General features: G+C 40.0%; 1 protein-coding gene across 1 annotated transcript in view; it reads left to right on the forward strand.

Annotated features, from left to right (window-relative positions):
• Nucleotides 1-21,283, forward strand: part of kdm2a (lysine (K)-specific demethylase 2A) — a 145,047-nt gene that overhangs the window by 107,568 nt on the left and 16,196 nt on the right. The window contains 2 exon segments of the mRNA NM_001011176.1: nucleotides 1,279-1,314; nucleotides 17,972-18,546. Coding sequence (NP_001011176.1) covers nucleotides 1,279-1,314; nucleotides 17,972-18,546 — 611 coding nt within the window.

Raw genomic sequence — 21,283 nt, forward strand, 5'->3', positions numbered from 1 at the left:
CAATAGTGAAATGCAGAATTTCGCAACAAATCCATGCCTGGCGGAAAAAAAAAACATTACACTAATGACATTCATTGGTAACCGTAATAGGGTAGCAATGAAATGTTTTATTTATTTTGTTATGCTCAGATGATATTTAGTGAATCTGGGTTCCAGTCATGTATCCTGCAGGCAGATTTCTGTATGCAACAAAATTGAAATCTGAAGCCTCCAAATGGCCTGCCACACTTCCGGGTTGGGAGCTGCTACACTTCATCAGGTGATTACTGTGTCACGTCTTTCAGCTCCACAAAGGAAGGAACCTAAAAACAGCAAAAAAAAAAAGCAGCCTTCCCAGTGTGGTCATATAAAAATGTGTTTATTTGAAAGATAAAATGCACTCAAATCAAAGCAAATGAATGACTCTCAACATCTATATCCTATGGAACCTCAACATGTTCCACACTACAACAGTGGCACAATACTTTAAATAACCATTCATTCAATTAGAATTGTGTGTGTATATTCAATTAAGATTTGTATTAAATATCTTCCAATAGGGAAAAGCTAATTACTTACCTGCAATAATTAAATGGATGGCTATTTAAAGCATTGTACAGGTATGGGACCTGTTATTCAGAATGCTTGAGACCTGGAGTTTTCCAAATAAGGGATCTTTTTGTAAATTGAATCTTCATACCTTAATTCTACTAAAAAACAATTTAAACATTAAATAAATCCAATAGGATTGTTTTGCCTCCAATAACAATTAATTATAAATTTGTTGGGATCAAGTACAAGGTACTGTATTATTATTATTACAGAATAAAAGGAAATTATTTTTAAAAATCTGGATTATTTGATTAAAATGAAGTCTGGCCTTTCTATAATTTGAAGCTTTTTGGATAATGGGTTCCTCGATAAAAGGTCCCATACCTGTACTGTTGTAGTTCCACCTGACCTGAGGAAATGCTACTGGAGCAAAATACATGTTTAGGCTAAAGGGAATATGGGGATGTTGAAAGTCTTTTATTCATTTGCTTTGATGTCAGTGCATTTTACCTTTCAAAGGCTATTATATCAAGCAATATTATCACACTTCGAGCGCTCCTTTTGCTTTTTTTAGATTTTTGTATCCCCCACTGGAGCTGCAATTTAGTTGCTATTATGAATAATCCAAGAGCAAGAACTTGGATTTAGTAGGTATATAATAAGGTATTATATTCTGTGGGGTATAATCACAAAGATACAACTTTGTAATCCTAAAATAATGCTGTGATTTCCTTATTTTTTTTTTAGATGGAGGCAAATCACGACCGCATCTTACTGCACAGTGTGAGTATCGGTGTTACTCTGCTTTAGTGTTCATATTTGGTGTTTCCATCTGTTGTACTGTATGGAGTTGTTGAACAAGTGAGTGTAAGTTAAAACACACTCTTGTGAGCATTGTATAGTGATACATGCAGTTCTGATTGCTGGGAATAAAGTAGTACTACAGATTGCTTGATGTGTTAAAGGATACATGCTGGTGAGCTTGTTGTACAGCTTATCTGCTGTTCCACCCAAGAGTCGCTAGTATGATGCACATATCACACTTGGCAAGTTCCTCCTGGTAACTGAACCCTGAAACGGTTATATGACAAAATACTTCCTTTTTCAGATTTTAGTGGCAATCACTTTTACATGTGGGTCAGGTAATTGACACTCTCAAATGTTGACTATTGGGCAGTTTCAAGTGATTGCCATTGAAAGCAATTTGGAATCATGAGGACCCTGTTCATAAACATATCATGTAGGTTCTTAGCACACACTTCTCTGTACTATTAACAATCATATATTTGGCCTCTTTCTCTCTGTACATTCTATGATCCAAGTTAGATGGCTGTCTGGTTCTGCACCTTTTCTTTGACTCTCAGTACACAATACATGATGATGGAAAGCCCAACCCACTTAATGGAAGACAATTTTAAAACTGATGGGTGCTTATCCAGATGGTCATCCAACCTCTTCTTGAAGCTATCTAATGTATCAGCTAGTACAACTAATTCAGGGACAGAATTCCACAACTTCACATCTCTCACTGTAAAAAAACCTTTCTGTATATTCTGACGGAACCTCCTTTCTTCTTATCGGAATTGGTGCCCTCGTGTCTGCTGGAAGGACCTACTGGTAAATAAAGCATTATAGAGATTATTATATGATCCCCTTATATATTTTAACATAGAATATCACCCCTTAAGCACCTCCAGTGTAGACAATCCTAACATGGCCAGTCTTTCTTCATAACTAAGACTTTCCATACCCTTTGCCAGCTTAGTTGGCCTTCTATGAACCCTCTCTAATTCAGTAATGTCCAGTTTGAGCACTAGACACCAAAACTGCGTGGCCTATTCTAAATTGGGGACCTTACCAGTGCTCTGTAAAGCAGAAAAATAACCCCCTCCTCCCGCAAATCTATGCCCTTTTTAATACAGTTTAAAAACTTGTTTGCAGCTGATGCCTGGCATTTTTTGTCCTTCTCCATTAGGGATTTTCCTAGTATAATCCCATTACACTGATACAGTACAGACAATAACCCCCCCAAGTAAAGAACAAGTTAAATAAAAGTGGATGCAGTACGGGACCCTGTGGGATCCCGCTAAGAACCTTATTCCAAGTAGAGAAGGTACCATTAACAACCGCCCTCTGTACCTGATCCTGTAGCCAGTTCCCTACCCATGTGCAAATTACTTCACTATGACCAACAGACCTTCGTTTAGAAAGCAGTCGATCGTGGGGAACCATATCAAACACTTTTGCAGAATCCAAATAGATTACATCTGCTGCAACCCCCCTGTCCAGCATCTTACAAACTCATCATAAAAATCAATTTAACTTGTCTGACATGACCTAGCCTTCTTAAAGCCATGCTGATAATGCCATTCTCCAGAACATAATTTTGAATGAGATCCCTTAACAAGCCTTCAAATAACTTGCCCACCACTGATGTCAAACTTACTGGCCTATAATTGCCAGGCTGAGATCGTAATCCCTTTTTAAATACAGGGAAATTACATCAGCTTTCCTCCAATCCATAGGTACCATATCATTTGAAAGCGAGTCTGAAAATATCAAAAATAGAGGCTCGGCTAGCACTGAACTAAGCTCTCTTAGTGTCCTAGGGTGTATTCCATCTGGCCCTGGTGCTTTGTTCATGTTAATTTTGAGTAACCCTTTATGTACCATATCCTGCATCAGCCACCGACTAGAATGAGCTGAGCCAACAGTGCAGCTATTGGGTCAGTCTTGAATTTCTGGCTCCTCCATTGTATACTGATTGAGCATATTTGCCAGTTATAAATATATTGTTACCATAATTCATTGGAGCCATACTTTCAACCCTCAACTTTTTACTATTAATGTACTTAAAAGAAAATGTAACACAACATTTTTACATTCAATATATCCTTTCTACATACTTTTATTATCAAATATATCATAGAAAGACTGCAATAGTATATGTGGTTTTTTTTTAAAAAATTACTTTACCATAGAGCTCAGGCAGCACATCCCTCCCAAGTCTCGCAGCCTGCTTCCGTTCTGCTCCACCTCCACCCCCTCACTTTTCCCCTCTGGCAGCGCTCGTTGAAACAGTCACACAGACGCAGCAAAAGAGCAGAAAAGGTCCGTCTCCTACCCCTCTCCTTTCCATCTCTGTGCTTGATCACTAGAAACCTATAAATCACTTTGAAAAAGACTCTGAAGAATGCACTAAATCAATTTCCGGATTAAACCAGAAGTCTACCCATCTCCGTAGAGCTTGGCCCAGTTAGTCAGTGGCAATGTAATTTATTAAAAAACTATTCACAATATTGCAATTTTTTTATGTTACATAGCTTAATAAAAGTATTTAGAATTGATATCTTTAAAGTGAAAATTTTGTGTTACTGTTCCTTTAAAAAAAAAAAATTGGGGTTAGTCTTAAGCTGGCCATACATGCACCGATAATATCGTACGAAACCTCGTTTCGTACGATATTCGGTGCGTGTATGGCATGTCGGCGAGTCGACCGATATCGCAAGAATCTGCTGAAATCGGTTGACTCGCCGATCGGCCAGGTTAGAAAATTTTGATCGGGCGCCATAGAAGGCGCCTGACCAAAATCTGCCGTCAGGGCTGAATCGGCAGAAGGAGGTAGAAATCCTATTGTTTCTACCTCCTTACCTGCTGTTTCAGCCCTGAACGGTGTGTGGTGGATCTGACGATGTTTCATGCGACCGATGGTCGCACGAAACATCATCAGATCGCCACGTGTGTGGCCACCTTTAGCCTCTGCTGCAATGCGCTTCTCATTTTCTATCTTTGCCTTTCTGATTGCTGTTTTACAACACTTGTTATAGTGTTTATATTTATTAAATGCAGCTCTTTGTGCATATATATAATAGAAAATCAATTATCCAGAAAGTTTCGAATTACAAGAAGGTCATCTCCCAAATAATTCTAGTTTTTTCCTTTGATTTTTCCTTTTGATTTCCTTTTTCTCTGTAATAATATAACAGTACTTTGTATTTGATCCCAGCAAGTTATAATTAATTCAAAACAATCATACTGGGTTTAATTAGTGTTTAAATAATTTTTTTAGCAGACTTAAGGTATAGAGATCTAAATTACATAAAGACCCCTTTTTTGGTAAACCTTAGGTTCCCAGAATTCTAGATAACAGGTCAAGCACTCGCAGCAATCAGGTCTGCAAAAATCAGTCCACAACCTTGTATTCAAAACCCATGTCTACATGTTTTGAACCACAGGGTACTATAGTCAGGATAATAATAGCTGCAGCACACATTTAAATAGCTGTGTAAATAGCTGTGTAAACCAACCAGCATCAGTTACCACGTGATACACATTCATAAGCATTATGAAAAAGCACCTGAGTGTTAAAAAGTGAAAATGTGCATGTTCCAGGAGTTGTATAAACCCTAGGTGCTAATTAACATACGTATCACTTAAAGGGTTATATTGAGAAGCTATATATATAATATATATATATTAAAATATATATATATTATAATAAATAAATATAAATATATATATATATAATATATATATATATATATATATATATATATATATATATATGGTACATTAAAACCCTATTAACCCAAATGAATCATAGTAAACCCAATAACAATATATAGTCATCCAAAAGGCTTAATGCATGTGGAAATGTGTAAAAAAAAAAAAATTGTACAAGTTAAAATTGTATAGTTATTAAAAATAATTTTCAATCAGAATTCATATTAAATATAGTCCATAAAAAATTCTAGAGAAAACATCATTTTTGGTCTTCATTGGACTACTCATAAAAAAACAGAAAAAACAGGCTAGAGAAACCATTATGTCCTTGTGGAGCTACTGTGTCCAATATTCGGATCCATTTGACCTCTCTGAAATAATACCTTAGACCTATCACCGCCTAGTGATAAGGGTGGTATATGATCGATCAATCAATTAAGATTGCCTGTAAAGTGGGGTAAGGATGTCTACATGACATAATGCCTTGCCAGAGGAATCTTTGCATTGCCAGAGGTTAATGCCATATGAATTGCAGACCTGTGGTTGTTCATAGAAGTCCAAAAAGAAAATAACTTAGGTAACTTATTTATCAACATAATACAGGCCACATGGGCACATAATACAGTAAATCACATGATCAGGAGTATACGTGAGGCTATAGTGAATATGAAACCGTAGATAGATTCCAGTGCAAGTTGAAATTGAAAGACCATTTTAAAGAGAAGGAAATAGTGAGACAAATTCCACCTTGTTAGTACATTTGACCCCCTTCCCCATAGGGCTACATCTATTAAGACATATTGTAATATTTTACAAAGGGAGAGTAGTGAATTGTTGAAATAGCAAAGTCCATTATACTCCAATTACTCTTAAGAGAGATGCAAGTAGATCACTGCGTAATGATCAGGAGCTGATTATATTCCCCACTGATGAAGGGGGATCAGTTAAATTATTAGATCACTGCTATTATAGACAGAAATTATTACAACAATCATTGGTTGTGTGCGTTTGAGAAACGCCCTGGAGATCCACATATCAATTTAAGGCCCGACACATGATACATTGCTGCAAACGGCAGAGATGGCTTGGTGCTTTAGTAAAATTGTTTTGAATATCTGGTCACTGGATTTCCTATATGTCTGATAATTTATACACTTCCCAAAGAGCATACGAATTTTACTGCTCCACTTGGCCGTCCAATTATTTCAGCATGAGGTTCGTTATTTTCAAATGTAGCATCCTTTTTGGATAGCTTTTTACAGCCTCAGTGTATTTGTATATAGTATTATATTGCTGATATGTCATCTTTGCGTGATATATTGAGACAATTGGTCCATTACCTGATGATACTATTTTTGCCACACTTATAACGTATGGAATTTCTACACTATTATCCCGAAAAGAATCCACTTGTTAAATGTTTGTTCTCTATTAGAATTAGTTTTGACTTAGACTTATTTTATATTTAAATATATATTCTACTTACAGAAGACGTAAGGCAAAGGACTCTAATGTACCCCCCTCATATGCAAATTTATTTATGCATTCTTTTGAATATGAATTTTTGTCCTAAATATGGAGAACATCTGTTACTATATTGATAATATTCGCTTGAATTTTTGAATGGAGAGATGGACAAGGCTTCTAAAAGGTCTCTAGCTGGACAACAGGTGAAGCCAACAAAAATGGACCAAACCTCAGAATATTGTCTTTGTTTTAAAATATATGTTGGTGAGTGACCAAGTGATTGAAAACATTGGGCAGTTCTGGATTGCCTTTTACAAATATATTTCCCCCAATTGTGCTTATCTTTGGGGAAGTTCAATGGGAGACTTATTGATGGTTACTGCTTTATATACTCAAAATCCAGGCACTTAGCTCAAGGTGAATAAGCCAGGGTGCTATCGATCTGGGGGTTGTAAAACCTGTATATGTCTGTTAACTGGTGATATGCTTTCCCATCCTCATAATGGGAAGAAGTGTTATATTCGCTGTAGCCTCACAATACAGACTGGCCAGTGCGTGGATGTCTAAGCAAAGTTCTCTGGAGCATTTCACTATACATTTGACACTGTGTATATTTGTAGCACCCTGGCTTTAGTAATGCCTCCAGTTACATGGAAGGAGAAGCAAGTTTCTCTCGAGGCCCTATCTGTCAATGCAGGACGACTGGGGATTAAGTTGTTCCTCAATGGAGGCAGGACAAACTGAATGAATTCTTCCACTCTCCTTCCTCTGTTGACTCCACCTCTTCCTCTTTAGTTTTTTCAGTTTGTCCTGCCTCGGAGGCAGCCTTTTCTCTCTCTCCTACCATAGAACACAAATACCTATCAAAATACCAATCAAGGATATCTTCTAGTGGCAGTGCATGCTCCTTTTGTAAACAAGGTTTACGACAAGTTAAGCCCCAGCTACTCACTCATGCCAGAATACATGGTGAGCCCTTAGTTTCTAATGTATATGATGGTCGCTCCCTTATTTTGTACTATACCTCAAGGACAGAGAAGTCGTTCTGGCACCCAGCACTGATTTCGATAGCAGACAACCCCGGGGTCTGCAGTAACTAGCGATTCAACTAGGCACAGTTAAGAGTGCTCCCGAATACTACCAGGTGAGCCCTTAACACGGGACACGGAATAACAGTTCTGCATTCGTCCCACACAGTGCAGGAGAAACTTTCCAGGCAAATTCAGTTGCACATGGTGATGTCATAGATGCAATTTTCCACTCGCACTCATTCACTGCACTGCAAGAGCAAAAGCTAAGGCACACAGGCAATAATACCCGCCTGACCAGAGCAACGAAGAGGTATCTCACCCAACCATCACTACAGGGCGGTAGCCAAAGGTTGTGCTCGACTCAAAAATACAGCGCTATAACATGGCTTCACAAGACAAAGAGCTCCTCTCCCTCATAGAGGAAATAGACTTGCCCGACAAGCATAAGAAGCGTAAGGACTATTCTAGGTCCCTATCTCCACAGCGCTCAGCGCATAAGAGCCAGAATACACCTGGCCCTAATTTAATCACCACAGCTATTGTGCATACTTAGGACACTCAGTCTGATTCTCCACAACTTACAGACTCCCAACTACCACAGACAGTAGCACAAGACAGCTCTCCAGAATTTTCACAGATAATGACATGGGTACAGTCTACTAAACAAACTTCAGTGCAACATGCAGTAGTTTCCCTTATGGAGCAAGCACAGCCAAATCCCACACCCAAGCCATCCAAAAGAAAGAGATCCCCTCCCCATTACCTGGTGAAGAGGACTCACAAATATCCTTTGCCTCAGAACATGGAGACTGAACAGAGTTTGAAGATGAGTGTTTTTTTAATTCTGGCTCAACCTCGTCTTCCGAGACAGGCAAGCAGCCAGAAGAAGTGAATATGCTTTTAAAAGACATGGGTAATGCCTCAAAAAAACCTAGGTCATTTCCAGTTTCCAAATCTCTGGCCAAACTTGTGGAGTCTGAATGGGCTCAGCTGGACAGGAAGACCAATATCCTTCCAAAGATTTTTTTTTTTTTAATTCCTACCGTCAGTGAGGACTATAAACACTGGGATAAAACACCTAAGATTGATCCGCCATATTTCATCTATCTCTCAACACCACCTTGCCAGCAGAGTATGCAGGAACCCTCAAAGACCCAATGGACAAAATAAATTGACTCATCCCTCAAATATGACCTCCAACACACAGCGGCCATACTGAGGCCCGCAGCAGCATCAGTCACGGTAGCAAAGACAGCAAAGTTTTGGTGTCATGAAAGATTTACAGAGATACATCTGCTAGAAACTACATACTTGTTTCAGTGAACCACCATCTTATCCAGCATGTCTATATGGGGTATTGTTGCCCCAACCCCCTTCCCCCGCTCCGATCCCCGCACCTGCAGGCTCACAAACCCCCCCCCTTCCGATCCCCGCACATGCCGGCTCACAAACCCCCCTTACCTCTGATCCCCGCATCTGCCGCCTGCCGGCTCACAACCCCCGCACATGCCGGCTCACAAATCCCCTCATCTGCCGCACCCACCTGGATCTCCATACCTTAAGTCTACTAAAAAATCATTTAAACATCATTTAAACTCAATGAGATTGTTTTGCTCCCAATAAGGATTCATTATATCTTAGTTGGGATCAAGTATAAAGTACTGTTTTATTATTACAGAAAAAAGAGAAATCATTTAAAAAAAATTAGAATTATTTTCTTATAATGGAGTCTGTGGGAGATGGCCTTTTCGTAATTCAGAACTTTCTGAATAATGGGTTTCCAGATAACGCATGCCATACCTGTATTTCAAGATTTACAAGACCAGCAAGTAATAGAGAGGGTACCCACTCAATTCTGCCACACAGGTTTCTACTCCAACCTATTCCTGGTACCAAAAAAAGATGGAGAATATCGCCCAGTCCTAAATCTACATCCCTTAAACAAATATATCAAGTACCAGGAATTCAAAATGGAATCCCTTTACTGCGTCGTAAAATACCTTCAGTCAAATGCGTTCATGTGAAAAATAGACATACAGGACCATACCTCCACATTCCAGTGCTGCCAGAGCATCAATGCAATCTGAGATTTGCCATAGGAAACCAACACTTCCAATTCCAGGCTCTGCACTTCGGGCTCACCTCTGCCCCAAGGGTCCTCACAAAAGTCTTGAACGCACTGCTGGCAGCTCTGAGAACACAAGGAATCCATGTCACAGCATATCTGGACGACATCCTCAAACAACAGGGCTGCTTGATCAATTTAAAAAAAAAAAAAAGAAGCATACTTTCTCCATCACAATCGCTAGAGTTTCTGGGAACGCTATTGGACTCCAAAACTGCAAAAGTTTTTCTGCCCAATCATAAAGCACTAACATTAACAAACTTGGCCAGAGAATTAACACGCAAGAAATTCACGTCAGTACACAGCCTACTCTGCCTCTTGGGGCACATGGCATCAACTCTCATAGCCGTGCCATTTGCCAGGACACAACAGTAGCATATCTGAATCGACAGGGAGGCACAAGGAGCATTTCAGCTCTCAAATAAATCTCTCACATCATGCATTGGGCCGAAGCCAACAAAGTCCTTCTCTCAGTGGTCTTTATACCAGGGGTCCAGAATTGGCAAGCCGACTACCTTAGTTGCAACACTCTGGAACCCGGGGAGTGGCAGCTCAACAAAATTGTCTTTCAACAATTGACACACAAATGGGAAGTTCCCGACATAGATGTAATGGCCTCCCGCTTCAATGCCCAGCTTACCCCGCTTCATATGAAGGATACAAGACCCCAAAGCAGAGGGAGCAGATGCTCTAACCTCCCCATGGAGGTGCAGAATGGCTTACGCATTCCCACCCAAACCACTAATTCCACGGCTGTTACAAAAAATCAGACTGGAGCGGATCCCGGTAATAGTAAATGCTTCCTGGTGGCCCAGAAGGGCATGGATTGTGGACCTAGTCCAGATGGCAGGGGACGAACCATGCAGACTACCAAACCTACCAGACCATTTATGTCAAGGCCCAGCATGGGCAGACAATGTAACCAGGCTAAGCTTGACGGCCTGGCTTTTGAAACCAAGCAATGAAGAAAGAGAAGTTTCTCTCAGAATCGGTAGTTAACGCCTTAATTGCAGCCCACAAGCCTTCCACAAAGAAATCATACCACTGTGTTTGTAGTCGCTTGGTGGGGACTGGTGTTCTAACAGACACATTACCTGGGTAACATGCCAATCCCACCACATATTGGAGTTCCTTCAAGAGGCTCTTAACAAAGGCCTTAGTACTTCTGCACTTGTATGTATCGGCCGTCTCAGCACTTTGTCACTATCAGTGGGCACTCCTCCCAGAAGTTAACCTCTTTTTTCAAGCGGTACTTAAATTACACACACCTTGTAAACAACTAATACCTCCATGAGACTTGAGCTTGGTATTGAGAGCACTACAAGAACCACCATTTGAGCCTATGGGTACCCTAAAGCATCTCTAAGGGAAGGTGCTTTTCCTGGTGGCCATCTGTTCTGCCAGGAGAATTTCAGCTCTATCACACAAACCACCATGGATGAAATTTCATCAAGACAAAGTGGTAATGAGAACCGTTCTCTCCTATCTGCCTAAAGTCGCATTAACATTTCATGTTAAAGGAAAATGAAAGTCAAAATTAAAATGCTATACCACTTATTAGTTCTCTTTGAGTAAAGGTAGATCGCTATAGTTAGGGCTCACAAAAGAGAAGATCTAAGTTTATTCAAATTTGAAAGTTTCAGCTCGTTTAACCCATCGGCGTTGCCATGTTGAAAGAGGTATTGCTTCTCCTGTTCTCTCACAGCTCGATAGTACGCATGCGCAAATTCTGCCCGCAGCTCCGTGTAAATGTAAAGGAATCGAGTGTTGTCATAGCAACAAGATGCTTTGATTCCTATTGGCGGGGGGGGCGGGCTAACTGTAATCAGGGTGACGCGCCTGCAAAGAGAAGGAAAGGGGTCTTCAAATAAAGCATGCGCAGTAGCAGTGATACCGCTGGAATGCAACTCTCCTGTGGCAGCGGGCTGGGACAATGCGAGATTTTGACTACGTCACCCAGCCCCGTGACTTTGGTTGTACAGGCAGTGCGTTTACATCTGAAAGAAAGAAGGGACACAGGATCACTGTTTCTTTTCAGCCAGAATGTTTATTAACCTTTCGTTGTCCTTAAACCAAGAAATTGTTCTGCTGTCCCTTTGCCAATCTCCTTCAAATTGTAAGGAGATGCAGTTTCACAAGTTAGATGATATGTGAGCCTTGAAATTTTACCTTTACAGAACATAGGACATTAGAAAGTCAGATTATTTATTTTGTATGAAGGGACAAAGAAAGGCTGGCAAGATCCCTGGCAAGATGGATAGTCTCGGGCATATCTTAGGCTTACCAGTCAGTGAGTAAAATTCCGCCTGTACCCTATCAAAGCACACTCCACCAGGAAGATCAGTACTTCTTGGGCCATGCACTTAGCATCTCCTGACATGATTTGCAAGGCAGCCACCTGGAAGTCCCTGCGTAAGTTCTACAAGTTGGATGTTTTAGCTTCTGCAGATGCTGCATTTGGAAAGTGCTCCAAGCAGCAGTAGCACACAGTTAGATCCTACATATTCTACATGTTTACATTCAGTTCCGTTACCCACCCTTTTTTTTTTTTTTTTGAAGGCTTTGGGAAATCCCCAGTCGTTCTGCGCTGGCAGATAGGGCCGTGATAGAAAGGGAGATTTTCTTACCTGAAAAATCCCCGAACTGTCAGTGCAGCATTCCACCCAATTAGCGCTACCAGTTTTTGACTGCTCGCCATTAGATAAGTAATTGGTCACACAGCTCCACCGGCAGGCTCTGGTACAAAACTAAACAGGAAGAGGTGGAGTCAACAGAGGAAGAATTCATTAAGTTTGTCCTGCCTCCCGTGAGGAACAACTTAATCCCCAGTCGGCCTGCACTGACAGTACAAGCCTATGAGAAAATAATTTTTCAGGTTAGAAAATCTCCCTTTCTGGACCTTCTGAAGTCTATAATAGGTTTTTTGGTCCCTCCAAAGGCTAGAGAGGTGTCCAGTGTCCCATCTATTGAATAGGAATTTCCAAATGTGTTGGCTCTCCACAGGAAAAGTGTTAGTAAAAATCAGGTTCTTTATTGAGTAGTTTCTCTTTGGGATTCAAAAGATCAAGTAAATTTTAATGCCTTGTCATCTGCTCAGAGATCAGTCTGGGATCATATTTTTGATGTAGATTGTAAGCTCTCTGTAGATTGTAAGATATTGTGAGCAGGGCCCTCTGATCCTATTGATTGTGATTCTCTGTATACCCTTGTTTGTTAAACTTTTTAAGAGCCCTGTTTGTTTTAATGTATTGTGAAGCGCGTTTCATACTTTGCTGGCACTGTATAACTAAATCATGATGATGTGCAAAGCCATGTTATTCAATTGGGCAAAAGCTTTCTCTTGATTTGAGTTATTCTGAATGACATGTAGAAATTAGAGATTAAGGGCTTCCCTTGAGGTAGAGCTATGATTATGTGAGTGTGCATGTAAGATAGTGTTACAGTCAGTTGTTCTGCAAAACAAAGTCCCCAATGGTCCTGTTTTAAACATTTATAAGTCTAGAAAGTGTATACTGACAATATTCCAGTCCATTGTAAATCTCCCAGGCATAGGTAGGTCATTAAGGTGATTAACAAAGTACTGGAGACTGTAAAGAAAATTGGTCTTCAAACAAAAATTAACTGTACAACAAGACTAGATTTTGGAGGCTATGGTTGCATAAATATTCTAACTGAGGGATCTATGTGACCAAAATCACTCAAGGCGACATCAATAACAGCCTCATGGGGAATGATAGTGTAGAGGCTGGACATGTCCATGGATACTAGTGAACAGTTGGGAGGTAATACCAAGTTTCACAGCATGCAAATCAAATGGGTACTATCTTGTATGAAAGATTCTATACCTCAAACAATAGGCTGTAAAAAAAAAAAAAAATGGTCCAAAAAATACAGCCACAGGTTGGAACAAATCTCTAGCAGAAATTGGTCTGCCAAGGGGGTTATTCAGAGACTTGTGTATCTTAGGGATGATATAAATAAAAGTTACTTTGGATAAGGTGCTACAAAAAATATCCAGCCAACCACACTGTAAGCCCATGCAGAGCAAAGAGTCTAATTCAGACTTGAAGTCAAAGGTTGGATCCCTGGCCTGTCTGTGGTAGGTAGCTGTGTCTGATAGTTGACCAAGTAACCAAGAACAATAAGGCTTATAAAGAAGCAGAATAGCATCCCCTTGTTAGCCTGTCAAATGATCAGATTGTTGTCAGATCTAAGAGATTTGATAGCCTTCCATTCTTCCCTAGATAAATTGCTATAAACCTTTTTAGTTTGCTCTGTTGTCATGCAGGTGATTTACAGTTATTCATTAGTAAGCAGGACAAGGTGGCTATCGAAGCTGGAGTATTTGGGGAAATGTAATTGCTCTTGGGTTTGTAAGAAGAGGTATGTTTATCTTTAGAGTTTTTAAAATGGTCCTTGTTTTAATATACATGTAAATCTATACATGGATAATGTCAAATGGGTCAGCATGGTGAGACGGAACGAACAACATTCATTTGGGTAAAAGACATCTCTGGGTTGGTATGGGGCATGTTTGGATACTTTAAAGCAGTGCTGTCCAACTTCTGTGGTACTGAGGGGCAGAATTTTTCCGGCCTACGTGGTGGAGGGCCGATAATGGAAGCCCGTTTTGACCACTCCCCTCTTTAAACCACGCCCACTTGAAACCACACCCGTGTTATCAAATGACCATACCCATATTAATGGTTATAGTACAGAAAAAACCTGCCATACCTTCCCTACTCTGCCTTCCCTACCCTGCCTTTGTGTGCCATACTCTACCTGCCCTATGCTGCCTGTGTGTGCCATACTGTGCCTGCCCTACCCTGCCTTTGTGTGTCATACTCTGCCTGCCCTGTGTTGCCTGTGTGTACCATACCATATATTAAAAAACTTTTTAATTGCAGTACCACCTCAGTATATGTTCTTTTTGTAGTTGCAGGGATTATTTGTGGGTTTCTACTGCTCCTACAGTGTGTCTCAGTTGTGAACAGGTGAACAATGTGGGGTTTACAGTCTGAGCCTAAGTTGAGAACAATGCAGGGGGTGAACAATGTAGGGATTAAAAGGTGTGCACAACACAGGGGATTACCCTTTTAAACAATACAGGGGCTTTACAGCCTGAATATGAGGTGTGAACCATGCAGGGGGGGGCAGTAAATTACAGTACTGATACCATTTAAAGTTTATACAAGAGTAAGCCATCAAAGCAGCCAGACAGGTGGAGGGCCACACAGAGGGGGGTGGCGGGCCACTAGTTGGACATCACTGCTTTAAAGGAACAATATCACCAAAAAATAAAAATGTATTAAAGGAGAAGGAAAGGCTAAGTCACTTTAGGGTGCCAAAATTTTAGGCACCCCCAAGTGACTTTAATCGCTTACCATTTACCCCAGGCTGGTGCCCCTGTTAGGAGAGAACCGCACCAGCCCCTGGGTAGCTGCAGCAAGCGGCTTCTCTTCCTTCGAGCTCTTGCGCATGCACAGTAGTGTGAAAAGCCGAACTTTAACAAGAAAGTCAGCTTTTTCACTCTACTGTGCATGCGCGGACCCAGGGATTCCGTAGACAGAAGAAATACGGAAGAGGAAATACTTGCTGCAGCTACCCCGGACTGGTGTGGTTTTCTCCTAACAGGTGCACCAGGTAAGCAATTAAAGTCACTTGGGGGTGCCTAACATTTTGGCACCCCCAAGTGACTTAGCCTTTCCTTCTCCTTTAATGTATTATGTATTGTTGCCCTGCACTGGTAAAAATTGTGTGTTTGCTTCAGAAAGACTACTATAGTCTATATAAAAGAGCTTCCGCGTAGCCATGGGTGCAGCCATTCAAATGGAAAAAAGTAGAAAAGGAAGTTACTTAGCCAATAACATATAAGCTGTCTACAGAACATATCTGTTATCTGCTATGTAACCTGTGCCTTTTCTCTTTTTTACTATTTATTTTAAATATAGTAGTCTTTCTGAAGTAAACACACCAGTTTTACCAGAGCAGGGTAAGAGTACATTATATTTTAAGTGATTTTCATTTGTTGGTGTTAATGTTCCTTTAAAAATTACAATTTCATGTATATATGTCTGGGAAGTTGTGTTCCCTTTGTTCAACTTTACTGTCCCTGTGACCTGGTGGCTACCCCAAAAAAAGTGGGAGTGCTAGTTTCAACAAAGGCTTTAACAGTAGAGTTCAGGTTAGATTCTGAAAATTGGCCCTAACTATCAATGCTGTTCAAGGAAAAGGGGTTTCTTAGAGGGTTTGTAGTCCGACAGACCTAAAAGCCACCATAAATCTGTTGGTCCTGTTAGTCCTTTTTAAAGGAGATATATATCACAAATTTTTCCAGTGGACTTAACCATGTAAAATAATGTAAAATAGAAGTGCTTTTATTTTAATACCTTTGCCAGCTTCCGGTTTAGACTCTTCAGTTTTGGTCTCCAGTGCTCAAACGGGACATTATTGAATTAGAGAGGGTCCAGAGAAGGGCAACTAAGCTGGTAAAGAGTAGGTCCTTCCAAATGACACAAGGCCACCCACTCCGTTTAGAAGAAGGGAGGTTCCGTTTAAATATTCGGAAAGGATTTTTTACTGTGAGAGCTGTGAAGTTGTGGAATTCTCTCCCCGAGTCAGTCGTGCTGGCTGATACATTATATAGCTTTAAGAAGGGGCTGGATGTATTCTTAGCAAGTGAGAGAATACAGGGTTATGGGAGTGGGAGATAGCTGTTAGTACAAGTTGATCCAGGGACTGGTCCGATTGCCATCTTGGAGTCAGGAAGGAATTTATTTTCCCTCTTCTGCAAATTAGAGAGGCTTCAGATGGGTTTTTTTGCTTTCTTCTGGATCAACTTGCAGTTAGGCAGGTTATATATAGGCATTATGGTTGACGTGATGGACGTACATCTTTTTTTTTCAACGTAACTTACTATGTTACTGGTTCTATCACAAGCAGATTAAGATCAAGGGAACACTAATTTAAAATGTATATAAATGTATATGATAATATATATATGCTAAATCAACACCTTTTACACCACACAAGCCATGTGCTACTGGATTTTCTCTGTTAGCTGCTCTCAGATCATCTTTTTTATATAATCTTTTTGTAGCACCACCTGTGCATATTTAGTTAGAGTGCAAAATCACTGTGGCTGTAGTTTGTGGTTTAGCCCTTTAATCTTTCTTGATGTGGTTTATTTTGATCTGAGCCCTTTTTTTTTTCTTTACGTGCTATTTATAATTTTCCCATTAAAGTATTTACCTGATGGTTTTACATTATTTATCTGATCCCCCACCCCCCCCCCCCATGTCCCTTTTATGAGGGGCTGTCAGATTTGTGCAGCAGGAGCCCATTAGCATTAGAAGCTATAACTGACAGGTTGAGAAGTGACAGTCAGGTTGGCTTTGGATTAGGTTATTCAAGTAACAATTGCTTTCACAACCTTTTGGTGAAAAATTTTAACATGACCTATAGGTAACTTTTTATGTACAATTCATATTTTGAAAAAGAAGTTTTTTCGTGTCCGTAACAGGCTGATGTCTCACAGAAAATGTTAGTCACCCATGATAAATCTGCCTGCAGGAGGAAACTTTGCGTGACTTTGGAAAACTGAAGCGATGTGAAGTCCTTTCCATCGGTGACTCCTATTGTTGCTGATGGAAAGGCATTTTGGAGCGTTTAGCTGTCCGCAATAGCAGAGATCTATTGCAGGTGACTAACTCGCTCCATGGGGCATCAGCCTTAAAGGAACAGTAACACTAAAAAATAAAAATGTTTTAAAATAATTAAAATATAATGTACTGTTGTGTGTTTGCTTCAGAAAGACTACTGTAGTTAATAGAAATAGCTGTTGTGTAGCCATGGGGGCAGCCATTTAAATTGAAAAAAGGAGAAAAGGCACAGGTTACATAAGAAGATAACAGATAACTGTGTAGAATACAATGGGAATCTGCTACTTATCCGTTATCTGCTTAGTAACCTGTGCCTTTTCTCCTTTTTTCAATTTAAATGGCTGCCCCCATGGCTACACAACAGGGTATTTATATAAACTGCAGTAGTGTTTATGAAGCAAACACACAACTTTTACCAGTGCAGGGCAATAGTACATAGTATATTAATTATTTTTATACACTTTAATTTTTTGGTGTTACTGTTCCTTTAAGTACTGAATACTAGCAAGATTCCCTTCCCCATCTTTTTACATGTAAACTGTAAAGTAGAAATTTTATACAAAACACAAGAAATGTCTGATTGCGTTTTCTGTTCAAGGGTATTTTAGTCTTGTGAATTTGCAGATTAACTGTAAATGTCTTGTTTACTGCAGAAACGTAAAGCTGCTGACAACTACGAGAGCAGTCATTACTATCCTGCCAAAGTTCTTCGGCCTCCACTGGGTCAGAGCCCCCCATCCCCACCTCTTCTTTTGCTCCCACCCTCCCCTTCATCTGCTCCACCCACACCACCCTCTGCCCAAACACAAGTCCCACTTGCAAGCCGAGAAGAGCGAGCCAAGAGGCGCCAGCTTGCTAGAGAGAAAGAGAACCACCCAACTGGATGTGATCAGTCTGAGGGAGATCGTTTGAGGCTTAGGGGGCCCTATCTCACTGTCACTCTTCAGCGTCCACCAAAAGAATTAAGCTCCACTTCCATTGTTCCCAAGTTACAAGCCATCACACCTAATCCTCGACAGCCTATACGCGCAGCACCACTACATCAGGATGAGGAACGAGAAGAAGAAGAGGAGGAGGAGGAAGAAGAAGAAGAAACAGAGAATGTCATGCTAGGTCAAAGAAAAGACAGCACATCAATGCAGAAAGATGTTTGGCTTTCTGTTTTCCATTACCTCACACATGAAGAGCTTTGCATCTGTATGAGAGTCTGCAAAGCTTGGTACAAATGGTAGGTGTGTTTTTCTCCAATAATGAATGAATTTTAGAAAATTCTACTAAATGTTGACTAGTATAATATTTTGTACTTTTTGTATTTTATCTTGTGATTTGCGTCACTCCAAGATTATTTGTCTGCATATGTAGACAGACATAAAGTCTGTTAAAGGAACAGTAACACCAAAAAATAAAATTGTTTTTAAGTAATCATAATACAATGCACTGTTGCCCTGCACTGGTAAAATTTGCACATTTGCTTTAGAAACACTTCTATAGTTTATATAAAAAGCTGCTGTGTAGCCATGGGGGCAGCCATTCAAGCTGGAAAAAGGAGAAAAGGCACAGGTTACATAGCAGATAACAGATAAAACACCATTGTATTGTATAGAACTTATCTGTTATCTGCTATGTAACCTGTGCCTTTTCTCTTTTAAATGGCTGCCCCCATGGCTACACAGCAGCTTCATTTACTAAACTATAGTAATGTTTCTAAAGAAAATACACCATTTGCACCAGTGCAGGGCAACAGTACATTATACTGTAGTTCCTTTTATACACTTTGATTTTTTGGTGTTACTGTTCCTTTAACTTACCAAGTCTTCACTCATAAATTCTAAAGTCTGGGTTTTCCATGCCCAGCTATAGTCTTTTCAGTATTAGTATGCAGGAACCTTACTAAGTCAACTGTGTTAAAATCTTCCACAAGCTCTACTTAGCTTGTGTAAGATTATATTGGCTTCTGCTGAACAGGTGTATAATCACATTTTATAGTAAAAAAAAACACATTTTATTAATTTATTTTTAGTGAATAGTATTTCTTAAAGTTCCTTCAAAAATGTTATAGAGCAAATTTGTTCTGGTCTAGCGTCAAACTAACGGTGCCACAGGATCTTTAGAACTGGCCAAACTACAGGACAGGCTCTTTATAGTGGTCAAAAAATAGTGTACGGGAGGATACCAACCTAAAAACAGTTATTTGTATATTACATATAATTAGTAGTTGCTTTTTGTTTTTTTGCTATATTTATCTGGCTAAGACTCTAGGTATCACAATGCTATGCACACTATGCAGTGTGGGGACTGGAGTTTTGTCAGAAAAGGGAATATAGTAAGATACAGCTTTACAGTAAAATTACATTTAGAAATCATGTTAACCATTTGTCTCCGAAGCACATATCTCCTACATACTGACAGGAAAACGCTCTAACTGCCAAGAATGCAGTAGCTCTTGATGTCATGCATTCTGACTGTCTGCACTGGCAACAAGCCAAAACCTACCTCTACAAAGCAGACACATTATAACCATGTGCCTACTATTTGAGAGTTTGGATGCAGCTACCATCTCTCCCCACCTTTCAGAAAGTGGCCCTCCTGCTGCCTACAAGTAGAAAACACACACTACAAAGATTTTACTCTAGCTATAACATGCATATATAAATGTTTTTCTGAGCCTCTGAGCTGCTTCATAGTTATCCTGTAGATCAATGCTGCCCAACTGGCGGCCCGTGGCCCCCTCCTGCATTGTTCACTGCTTGAATTTAGGCTGTAAAGCCCTGTATTGTTTAAACATGTTATCTCCTGTACTGTTCACACCTTTTAGTCCCTGCATTGTTCACACCTCAAGTTTAGACTGTAAGCTCCCACATTGTTTACCTGTTCACACCTAGGACTGTAGGAGCAGTGCCAGCATTTTGTCACTGTATGTACTGCCTGCCTTATGATGCATATGAATGAAGGGGTGCTCCCTACAGTGAGCACCAACCATTTAGGTTTTTGCTGTGCTACCACCATTATTGTGGATATGGTCTTAAAAGCTCTTGTGATAACATGGGTTTTAATTGGGTGTGGTTTAAAAAAGAGGAGTGGTCAAAACTGGTTTCTATTATCAGCCTTCCACCTCATAGACCAGAAAAATTCCGGCCTTCTGTACCACAGAAGTAGGACAGGACTGCTGTAGATCATGTACTTGTCAACCATTGATTTGGAGCTTAGGTGCAGACAAAAAAAAAAAACTAATAAATTGCCTGGCACAATAAATGTGGGTACGTTGATCAATTTCATGTATACGTTATGCGGCTTAGATAGATAGATGTAAAAAAGCAGGTTAAAATAATCCTGTCAGAAATGATTCCACCTTTATTGCAAAATTGCCATCTAAACAAAGAAGTTGAATGCAAATCAGAAATATTTTAGTGCGAAAGAAAAAGCAAATATCATCCAAAAACCTGGTTGCATTGCTGTGCACACACTTGAATAATGAAGGATGCGGTTGCGCACTACATTCAGTTTCATCTCAAATAGTAGGTAGTATACATCTGAATTAAATGGCTTGGATTGAGCTCACATAAAGTTTGGCTGCTCCTGTAGAATTAATCCACTTGGTATTATACTTCAAAAGCCATTTTCCACACATAACATTCATAACATGAAAGGGATTTCATCATTGGAAGGTATCAATCAGGACAGGGGTACAAAAACTGTCCAAATCTTTATACATTCCATGGAGCATGGTGAAGGCAGTCATCAACAAGTGGGGAAAATATTGCTTAACTGGGACTGTATCAAGATCAGGACATCCCTTTAAGATTGATGAAAAAACAAGAAGAAAACTGGTCAGGGAGGGGACCAAGTGGCCTACAGCACCATTAAAGAAGCTGCAGGATTTGATGGCAAGTACTGGTAGTTCCCTACATTTGTTATCAATCAGTCATATTCTTCCCATGTGTGGTTTTTGGGTAAGGTAGCAAGAT

Source organism: Xenopus tropicalis, chromosome 7 (assembly GCF_000004195.4).
Source record: "Xenopus tropicalis strain Nigerian chromosome 7, UCB_Xtro_10.0, whole genome shotgun sequence".
NCBI lineage: Eukaryota > Metazoa > Chordata > Amphibia > Anura > Pipidae > Xenopus > Xenopus tropicalis.